The sequence below is a fragment of the Sinocyclocheilus rhinocerous genome, unplaced genomic scaffold (genome assembly GCF_001515625.1).
Source record: "Sinocyclocheilus rhinocerous isolate Xijiao unplaced genomic scaffold, SAMN03320098_v1.1 scaffold1215, whole genome shotgun sequence".
NCBI lineage: Eukaryota > Metazoa > Chordata > Actinopteri > Cypriniformes > Cyprinidae > Sinocyclocheilus > Sinocyclocheilus rhinocerous.
In genome coordinates this window covers 593,643-605,100 of record NW_015628913.1, presented here as the reverse complement: position 1 = coordinate 605,100, position 11,458 = coordinate 593,643, and the positions used below count along the sequence as shown (strand labels likewise).

Here is an 11,458-nt window from a genome sequence, read left to right as displayed (position 1 = left end):
GCAAAAAAAAAAAAAAAACAGTGCACAGGGCCCAGAATTCCTAGCGACGGCCCTGATCACACATAAAATCAGTTATAGTTCGCAATTAAATCCATATCCTACCTTTTCTTGTAACCCGATAAAATTCATGGCAATGAACGTCATCAGAGATTTTTTTTAATCCACAAGCATTCTGAGCATTATTTCCACTTACTGGCTTTCACATCAACCCACAAGTCTTCCTTTTATGCTAGGCTATTTTTATTCAGTTAGATATAAAACCAATTAGGCTATGTCTATGACATCCTTTTACGTTAGTAAACATTGCAAATACATTTGTTGCAAAACGGTATCCACTCACATGTTTAACTTTTTGACTGGCTGTTACGGTCAGAAAAACAATTAATACAGTCACATTATATGTTAAAGCCTGAGATAGCCCATGATCGCTATAGATTTTATACAGGTGTTACAATAATGATTTTGTAAATGGTGATCAGCAACCAAATATTGATAATGTGTAAATTAATGCCTTTTGCCTTGGCGTGACTTCTCACTTTTTGCAGACAATGCAAAGGCAGAGAGTACAGTAACTTAAAAATAGGGGTGAAAATCAAGTTTGAGTCAAGTTTAATTTTACTAAAACCTCTAATTGCCAGATTTCCAGTAGAGCTGGACCAGAATATTCTATTTGTTCGGTGGGTTGGCATTCGATTTTCAAATTTGAGATTGGAATATTCTTCTTTTTGTCCAAACACCTGGCATTCCCCGCGAAACGGTTCTCATTCGCGCTTGAATATGAATCGCCCATGAGTGAAGGAACGTCATGATTCATTTCATCTGGAAGAGAAGACAAAAAAGCTGAAGACTTCAGCTGTGTGGGAGCACTTTAAATTGAGTGAGGACAAGACAAAGGTAGTGTGCCAAATATGCGATTTGAACAACAGCACATCAAGTTTGAAAAATCACCCGAGTTCTGTAAGTAGTATGCCTATAGTATATTGTTGGTGTAAAAAAAAACGAGCTGCTTTTATCCGCCATGTTAATTAGTAATTTTACACATGATAAAAACGTGCACTTAATTTGCTTGGAAAATACTTGCGAATACGGCAGTCATAAAAAAAAACGTACAGTAGCCCAGCTTAATAATAATTTGTCTATATTAAAAGTATTGCTCTTAACAGACCTGTGTTTTGTATAACTAGTGCAGTGTCCGTTCTCGGAGCATATAAACCCTGCCCGCGCTAGGCGCGCCGCTTCCGGTGTAGTGCCGAAATTTGCACCCTGCCAGATTATGCAAGGGGATGCATAATCTGGCAGGGGTGCAGAATTCGGCACAACACCTGCAAAAGTAATTACCATAAATGTGACAGGGGGAAATAGTAAGGAGATATTTGAGTTATTTACTAATAAACTAGTGTTTTCTGAGTCGGTGTCGCAAGGATGAAGTTGCCGATCCTGACTCGCCATCTCCTCAGACGCGCCTTTAAAGAGAAGTGCATCTTTACGGATTATGATTATAATGAAAGAGTTTTTGTTTTTGATTTGTTTTATTTCGTTAGGAAGTAATTTAAAGCTTTCTATAGACATATTTATCATGTCGGTGAGGCATGTAGTGTGTAAGGGGAAACTGAGAGAAGGGGGTCAGAAGAGTGCCTCGCTGGTACAAGTGTGGTTCTCTGTCAATTAGGGGTGTGTACGGCGTGGGTTGTGGCCGACAGCAGCCCAAATAAACACCCCTTTTGCATCAAAAACGCCTCGTCCTTGTCTGAGAACGCTACAATATTGTGAGTGCACACAAATAAAAGTAGACCCTTTACAGCTACGAATGATGTATTACTCATACCTTTATGAGCAAAAATGACGGAGTATCCGCTGAAAAAAATGCACGTGATCGCGCTGGCGCCTCCATGTCCTGCAGAGCGTCTCCGCACAAACTATTGGTCGATATAGCGCACCTTTATCTAGGTTTAACATTTAAACATTGTTATGTGCTTGAATTGTTTTATATCTATAGATTTTATTTTAGGCAAGTCGTGGCCAGGCTAGGGCCTAAATTTGAGGCCCGTGCAGGGCTCTAGGTTCTATTGTATTTTGTTGCAGCGACACGGTGTTGAGAGAAGAATATGTTCAGCCCCCTCCCTCCGAAGCTTCGAAGTTAAAAAAAAAAATGGTATTCGGACCAGCCATAATTTCCAGTGCCCTACATAATTAATTTGGCTGGACAAATAAAAATCTTTAAAGTTATTTTCCTCAGTTCCACACTCCAGCAAGTTAAGGTTTTTTTTGCCTTTGGAGGGCAGAATTCTTGCATACAATAGGCTTGTCTTGCATATAATGGGCTAATTTACAAAAATCAAAAATACATTTTAAAATTTTGGTTCTGTGGTCGAGATGCAAGGAGATGAGATGACCAGAGTAATATGGGAGCTCATAAAAGAGAAACTCATTTTCCCTTATCTGGAGCTCGACCTGCACAGGTGAGATTAAATGTGGGTAAGATTAAGTGTGTGTGTGTCCCGTTCACTGCAGGTGAGCATTTCTCTAATTATATCTGATTTCCCTTGTGAATACTCAGATTTCAGCCCGTATGTTAGTCACTTTGCTGCCAATGAGTTGTTTCTTACAAACATTTGACATGGTAACCATAACACTAAAGGTAATGCCATATTATCATTGTTTGCTATGTGAAATTATAAATTAATTTGTAACCTCCTTTTAAAATCTTTTTATTTCTCTATATTATAAAATAATTCATATTTAAATAATAAGTAAATTAATATTTATTTATTATTAAAATTTTTGATACTGAAATGTATTAGTTTTCAGTTATTTTGATATTTATAACTAATACGAACTTACCACAGATATATTTTAGTGAATATTACTAACGATAATCATGCCACTGAGTAGTTACCTGCCAAGTTTTACAAATATTTCCTGTTTGTAAATACAATGTGGTAATTCTCAAGGCCAAAGGGAAAGGTTATCATCCCATAAGTTAGCACTTTTATTACCTAACATCACTTTCTGTGCTTGAAATTGTTATAAATTGTCAGCATCTGTACTTTTAACTTTATAGGTTATAGTTTGATCTGAGTGGCTCTATAACTAAAACTTATTGTTTAAATAAATGAATTATTCAGCATTGTGCATGAACTTGACCTAGAGGTTTGAAGAATAGTTGCAAGGTAAAATGTTGGTCGGTTATCGGTCTGATAAGACTATTATCAGTATGTTAGCAAACAAGGTGTCGTCACATAAGGGGGATCTCTTGACGCCTGTCCAATCCATTCAGTCACTACCACTGAACTTTGGATTGGTCTTTGAGCTTGTATCGTAAGATTGTTTGCGTATGTTTACCTGTCATTTGTGCTTTTAGTTGTATTGTTGAATGCTGTCTATGCATCACAGGTTTTCTTTGATGGATTGAACAAGTCAGTGGCAACCCCTAAAAATGTATGTTAAGCTGTTTTGAAGTCCTCTAGCGCCACCAACAGTTTTTCAGAATCATTACCAGGCAGTGGAAGGAAAGTGGGTGAAAGGTCACAGCATACTCAACACAATAGTGAGGACACGGAACAAGGAAGGTATGGGAACGTCCCCCCCATCAGTAGTGCTGTATTGTAGCTCTGGGATGCTCTCTCTGAAGTGTGTATGTTAAGTGTCACACTCTTCCTCACTGGTTGTTTGTAGAGTCTCTGAGAGGAGGCTTTCATCAGTTCAGTCACGCATATGCAGAACAGATGAGGCCTTTCATTTGCTTTTAGCAGCTCGGAGCACGAGTGAATTTAAATCAATGTGGGAAACTATTTTGATGGTGCATGGCTGTTCGATGATTTGAAGGCTTATTTTTGGTAGCTGGAAATCATCAACTGAATGTTATTTATTATCTCCTAACCATACCCACACAGAGTCTGCATAAGAATTAGCAGAAATTGCATTTATAGGCATATGTTTAATTTTGTTATGTATTTTTTCTGCCACCCACAATGTGGTTAATTATGTTCTTGATTGTAATATAATTTTGAAAACGCTCTAGTACTCTCAGCACCATCTCACCTGAAACACCCCTACTCCTACATTCAGTGTAGAGAAGGTAAAAACACATGTACACTGCTATTCAAAAGTGTAAGGTCTGCAAACATTTAATACTTTTGTTCAGCAAGGATGCATTAAATTGATCAAAAGGGACATTAAAAACTTCTACATCGTTACAAAAGGTTTCTGTTTCAAATAATTGCTCGTTTCTGAACTCTCTATTTAACAAAACAATTCTGAAAAAAAGTAACATTGTTTCTTCAAGAATATTAAGCAGCACAGTGGGCCAGGCCCGGGCTAGGGCCTAAATTTGAGGCCCGTGCAGGGCTCTAGGTTCTATTGTATTTTGTTGCAGCGACACGGTGTTGAGAGAAGAATATGTTCAGCCCCCTCCCTCCGAAGCTTCGAAGTTAAAAAAAAATGGTATTCGGACCAGCCATAATTTCCAGTGCCCTACATAATTAATTTGGCTGGACAAATAAAAATCTTTAAAGTTATTTTTCTCAGTTCCACACTCCAGCAAGTTAAAGTTTTTTTGCCTTTGGAGGGCAGACTTCTTGCATACAATAGGCTTGTCTTGCATATAATGTGCTAATTTACAAAAATCAAAAATAAATTTTAAAATTTAGAGCATCGGCTGATTGATGACATGGTGGCTCAGGCCATGAAGTCTGAAGGTGGATTTATCTGGGCCTGCAAGAACTATGATGGAGACGTGCAATCAGACTCTGTAGCTCAGGGTGAGTAAAACATGCAGTAAAATAATGATACAAAATTATTGTTTTTGATAATTATCATTTGCACTCCACAAATGCCAAAAAAATCTCTGAAAAAAGTTACCAGATACTAAAATGAATTGTTCAGCATTGAACATTAAAAAAAATGTATGTGGTGGATAATCTCAGTGTACAGTACCGTTCAAATGTTTGAGGACAGTAAGATTTATTTATTCATTTATTAATTAATGCTTTTGTTCAGTATATTAAAATAGAAAACATTTGTTTTAAATTGTAATATGTGACCCTGGACCACAAAACCAGTATTAAAGGAACACTCCACTATTTGCTGCACCCATGGTACGGCAGCAAAGTTCTTTGATTATTACGCCGGGATGTAGGGTTGTGCCGATAGACGATAGTATCGTGTATTTTCAAAAATAGTGGAGTGTTCCTTTAAGTCGCTGGGGTATATTTGTAGCAATAGCCAAAAATACATTGTATGGGTCAAAATTATTGATTTTTCTTTTATGCCAAAAATCATTAGGACATCAAGTAAAGATCATGGTCCATGTCGATATTTTTTAAATTTCCTACTGTAAATATATCAAAACATAATTTTTGATTAGTAATATGCATTGCTAAGAACTTCATTTGGACAACTTTAAAGGCGATTTTCTCAATATTTGGATTTTTTTGCACCCTCAGATTCCAGATTTTCAAATAGTTGTATCTCGGCCAAATATTGTCCTATCCTAACAAGCCATACATCAATAGAAAGCTTATTTATTCCACTTTCATATCATGTATAAATCTCAATTTCGAAAAATTTACCCTTATGGTTTTGTGGTCCAGGGTCACATATTTAGCCGTATGTTTTAATCAAATAAATGCAGCCTCAGTGAGCATTAGATACTTAATTTTATTTTTAAACATTAAATCATCTTGCTAACTCCAATCTTTTGTTAAAAATTATGTTAAAAACTGTTAAAATTTGTGCGTGTTTTTGTGGTGGCTTGCTGGCTTGAATCTGCTTTAAAACCTATCATGCATTTGCGTAATGACATTACTCAGTAAAAGAATTATGAAAGAATTATGGAAAGTATCCTGAAAAGTAATTTATAGTGAGTAAGCTCACTGTTCTCTGTCTCTAGGTTATGGGTCATTGGGTATGATGACCAGTGTGCTTGTGTGTCCTGATGGGCGTACAGTAGAAGCCGAGGCAGCTCATGGCACGGTTACACGGCACTATCGCATGCACCAGCAGGGCAAAGAGACGTCCACCAACCCTATTGGAGCTGAAGCTTGACTTTGCAAATTTAAAATCGCAAATCAAATCAAATCGCAATCGCAATATCTGTCAAAAAAATCGCAATTTGATATTTTCCCCCAAATCGCACAGCCCTATTGGTGAGGAAAACATACTTGCTTTACTTCCACTCCTAATCAATACAATCCACAGAAGAAGCACAACGAAACAGTTTTTCATGATCATTTTTGTCCCATCAGCCTCTATCTTTGCGTGGACACGAGGGCTGCTGCACCGGGCGGAGCTGGATAAGAACGCAGAGCTGCGGGTGTTTGCTGAGGCACTGGAGGCCGTTTGTGTCGAGACCATTGAAGCTGGTTTCATGACCAAGGACCTGGCCATCTGCATCAAGGGCATGTCTAAGTACGTCCATTATCTACTCTGGGACACTTGCTCTGAAACATTTGGTATTTATTGTGGATCATATTTGGTTTGAGTGGTGTTGGACTGCATGAATTCAGCGTTAAATGCTTGATATGGCATAAAAAAACATTGAAACTTGATATTAATGCAGAATTTAAAGGATAGCAACAAGACTTTATTAGCCTGTGTAAAGTTATTTTAGATTTTATATATATATTTTTTTTTCTGTTTATTTCTTTGCAGTGTCACACGCTCTGATTACCTCAACACTTTTGAGTTCTTGGACAAACTGGCCAAGAATCTGAAGATTAAGTTGTCAAGCCAACCCAAACTGTAAAGCTGCTGGGTGTTGACGGGGCGTTCACACACGCACACACTGACGCTCAGCCCTCAACTCACGTCAAGCCGCAGACTCTGTTAGTCTAATTTCCTGTCTAACTGGGACCAAAGACAGAGAAATATTTGACTTCACCACTACAACCAGTAGGGGGACCAGTGCACTTTCAACTGGAAGATAAGAAAGTGTCTCTTTAAATGGAAGGAGCTACTGTAACCTTCATTATGCTTTTAAAAGCTAATTAGAAGCATTCATTTAGTAAATTTTATCACTGTTTATACATTTTAACATTGCAAAGTTTAATTTTTTTTTTTATTATATCCCCTGTAGTGCAAAAATATATTTGTATTTTTGTGCTACTGCTATCTCTCAGGTGCTTGAACACCTGTTGCCTTATTGTCTGCGTGTGTAGTTGTGTTGTCTTCGGACATCCACTCTTGAAGCCGTCCCAGAAACAGTGAGATTAGGTTTTAACAGTGTAAATACCTGCTTTTAACTGAAATACTGTTAGTTCACACCGGTAGACATTCCTGTTCATTGTTCACTCTGTACCACTGTCTGTCACTGCATATATGGTTCTGTTTATGTCAGTCTGTGTGCTTATGTGATCAGGTCTTGTGTTATTATGACGTCAATAATAAATTAGTCTTTTTAAGAAGAATATCTCATGTGTTTTGTCACTGTCTGATCATATTTTTTTTTTTGAAGAAATTAATACTTGTATTTGGCAAGGATGCATTAAATTGATCAAAAGTGATAGTAGACATTTATAATGTTCCAAAGATCTCTATTTTAAATCAGTGCTATTCTTTTGAACCTTCTATTTTTGAAAGAATCTTGAATAAACAATATTATAATTTCCACAAAAATATAAAACAGGACAGCTGTTTGCAACATAATCACCATATCAGCGTCACAATTTCCACAAAAGTATTAAGCAGCAGGATTGTTTCCAACATTGATGATAATAAACAATCACCAAATAATCATTGGAGTGATTTTTAAAGGATCATGAAATTCAGCTTTACCATCACAGGAATGAAATAAATGTTAAAATATATTAAAGTAGAACACAATTATTTAAATTTGTAATATTTCCCATCTGTTTTAATGTATGTTTGAGTTTACCAGTCCCAAACTTTTGAACGGTAGTGTACATTGAATAATGGACTACATTTAGAACTTACTTGCTGAATCGAATTCATATTGTTGTGTCCGTCTCTAGCTGCCTGATGAAATCATAAAGAGGTTCGTACCCTACACTAGATGGCAGCACAATGACGTCAAGACGGACAGCTTTTTAAACGGAGCCTGAACGTTTTTATAGCGAACGTAAATAGCGCTTTTAATAGTATTATTTTTAGTATTATTAAACATTAAATGTGCCATGTATTTATTTGGGAGAGTTTTGAAATCAGTGATTGAAGGGAAAATAAATTCATTAAAACATGAAAAACAGTAAAATAGCCTATGTATCATCACTTCAGGCACATGAATAGGATGTGACTTCCACCAAGCGACCGGAAAATTAGTAGAGTATGTCTGAGCACCAAATAGTCTGAACACAGATTGCTACCTACACACTCCATGCCAAGTGATCTTGACTTTATTAGATGACTGTGACAATGGTTTACCCGACAGAGAGAGAGAGAGAGAGAGAGATGCCTCAGACTGTCACCATTGTGCCGTGATAATTGGATTCTCCCTGTGTGAATGGAGACTCATTCACGAGCTTTGTTAGTGTAAAGATTACTATTGTGCTGCAGGAAGTAAAGCCTTGTGAATATGAAATAGAGGCCAGCGGTGATTCCGACGTCAATGACGTAAAACAAACACAAGCTGAGGTCACTGGAGCACCGTAAAGGCCACTGCTATTCAAACCCCGCCCCCAAAAGATTTCATTGGGCAATTCAACTACGCATCACCTGTCAAGAAAAGTTCAGACTTTATGGATTCAGATCAGAAAAATCAGCGAAATGAATTCTTTAGAGATTTGCCGAGTTTTCACGATATATATTTGGATATATTTCGACTGTATATTCATTTCAAAATATACAAAACAATATATTGCTAATATAGATTATTTTTAAGTGATTTACTTACATTTCTTCATACATTTTTGGCTATTTTGTAATATATTTAAATGTATTTATAATGTTCAAAATATATTTACAAAAATATATATATAAAAATTATATACAAAAATAATGTATTTTACAACCAATGGGACAATGTTAAAACATTTTCTCACAGGTCACAAAAACAGTCAACATCAAAACTGCATTATTTGCACCAAGCACACCAGCATGTCTGACCCTTCAGAGCCTTAAGAAGGACATGGACGTTGAAAATTAATAAACAGATGAATGATTGAGATATGGCTTGATGTTGTTTCTGTCTCTCTCTCTGTCTGAGAGTACACCTTACTCCTGTTGGGAACGCAGTGGTTTCCATGGGGACACATAGCCACTCTACTCTTCAAAAGCGGGCCGAGCAGAGGCAGAGGGGCCCTTTGTGTTGGAGAGGAAAGTGAGGAACAACGCTGGGTAGATGAAAGCCCTGCTATCCTTACGTCCAATCATAATTTAGTCATCAGTGCTGGAGCACAGAATCCAAATAGACACTGAAAACACAAACAGAGAAAAAGAGAGGCTTGTGAGTCAAGATTTGAGCAAGAGAGAGAGATGGGAGGCTGATATGAGGATACATTTCAAAGAGATAAAGGAATAGTTGTGCTGTGGCTCAGGCTTGTTTTTTCATGCTGATGATCTATTCTCTGTACTGTAGTTTGTGCTGAAATGATGGCGCCCACTTTCATCCAATTTGAGAAAATTATGATGCATCAAGTCTATTGTTCAAACCAAAAATAGCAGCCTTGTTTATTAGGACATACTTCTTCTTTGTCTATTAAGGGAGTAGATGTGGGCTTTAGATGGCTGATAGATTTGTTTACTTGTAAAATTAGTTGTTAATTAAAAGTATTATGTAAACATACTAAAGAATTACAAGTACAATCAATAACTACTTATAACATAGCAGACTTTTAGGGGTAGTGCAACAACCGAAGCTTTTGAAGAGCAGCAAGACATACACACAGTATGACTGTGTTAGGTAAAGCCCAACAGACAGCTGTAGAAATACACTACCATTCAAAAATTTAGGGGTCAGTAAGAATGCTTATTTCCATCAATGCTGCATTTATTTGGTCAAATATATTTAAAACAGTAATAATGTGAAATATTATTACAATTTAAAATAACTCTTTTCTGTTTCAGTTATTTTTTTCAATCAGATTTTTTCCTGTGATGGCAAAGCTGAATTTTCAGCATCATTACTCCAGTCTTCAGTGTCACATGATCCTTCAGAAATCATTCGAATATGCTGCTTTGCTGCTCAAGAAACATTTCTTACATTGTTGAAAGAGTGACTGAAAGTTTAAAGAACATAATTTGGTTGAAATGGTAATATTTTGTATCATTACCATCATGGCTACCCACTGCTTCGGGGGGGTGTTCACGGTGTGTGTGTTCACTACTCACTGCTGTGTGTGTGTGCACTTGGATGGGTTAAATCCAGAGCACAAATTCCGAGTACACCATCCTTGGACGCACGTCACATCACTTTCACTTTTTCACTTTCATTTTCAGTTCCCAGAATTTTGAACAGTAGAGTAAGGGCTCATTTACAAAAAAATTATCAAAATAAAACAATCAAAATGGTATAAAATCTATGATAAAATTACTTAAATGTAGGCCAATAACATCCGTTAAAAGATGTGATTTGAAGTGGCACAAGCACATATGAACCTGAATCATACAATGAATCACATTTAAAAATACATTATTTATATCAACCAGTTTGGTGGACTAGCATTTCATTTTTGCTGCCATTTGACAAGGTTAGTAAGGTCAATGAAGATAACTTCATAACCACCTAGCTAAGTGGATTAACATTTCATACAGTTGCTGCTAATTGTCAAGGTTCGCAAGGCTAGCGTTTCGACACTGTTTGCTGTGTCCTTTTTAAAAAAAAATTATCTTCTCGTCCCTCTCTACATGTCACTTACAGCGGCCTGTCCAATTGCAGACTCTCTTAATTGTCTCAGAACAACATAAAAAAGAAGATAGAAAATAAGCATTCAGCACAAGATCAAATGGGGGTCTATGTAGGTCACGCACAATATGGCGCCTGCAAGTTTACAGCTGGTGCTCGTACCACCATTATCCCACAACAATATCGCAGAGAGGAATTATTTGAGCCCATTAGCCCATGTCCCCTCCTCCTACATTAACGAAGCCTTTCTTTAAACGAGCCAAGACAATAAGCTCTCAGAAAGGGTAGCGGGAGGGAGAACAGGGGGACTGGAGGGGAGGTGGCAGGTTTAGCCCGGAGTCCCCGATAATGACTGTTTCTGTCCGTGGCCTGAAAAAGACTTGAATAATGTTTCTTTTTCTGTGGGGACCCAAACAATAGATGCAGGCCTGGCTTCAAGAATGGCAAGCTTTTGGCTATTGGCTATTACAAAAAAAAATCTCATCTTTGTCACTCACACCAAACCTCTTGGCTTTATTATCGTACAAAGTCTTAATGTTGTCGACCACAATTTAAGAATGCATAGATCTTTTATGCAGTTAGAGAATTTGTATGGCAATTCATTCTAGGCCCACGTGGGTTGCTAATGACTGTGATATATGTGCAGTTTGTGTGGGATGT

The 11,458-nt window shown here is 37.1% G+C and overlaps 1 protein-coding gene across 1 annotated transcript; it reads left to right on the top strand.

The window, feature by feature from the left end:
* Positions 1-2,355: 2,355 nt before the first annotated feature.
* On the top strand, positions 2,356-7,375 carry LOC107738520 (isocitrate dehydrogenase [NADP] cytoplasmic-like; the record flags this gene model as incomplete). The annotated part of the gene is made up of 7 exons (XM_016550278.1): positions 2,356-2,459; positions 2,558-2,571; positions 4,022-4,078; positions 4,650-4,760; positions 5,891-6,031; positions 6,246-6,408; positions 6,652-7,375. Coding segments are annotated over 7 exons (684 nt in total), but the record flags the coding sequence as incomplete, so codon positions are not given.
* Between the last annotated feature and the right edge of the window lie 4,083 nt (positions 7,376-11,458).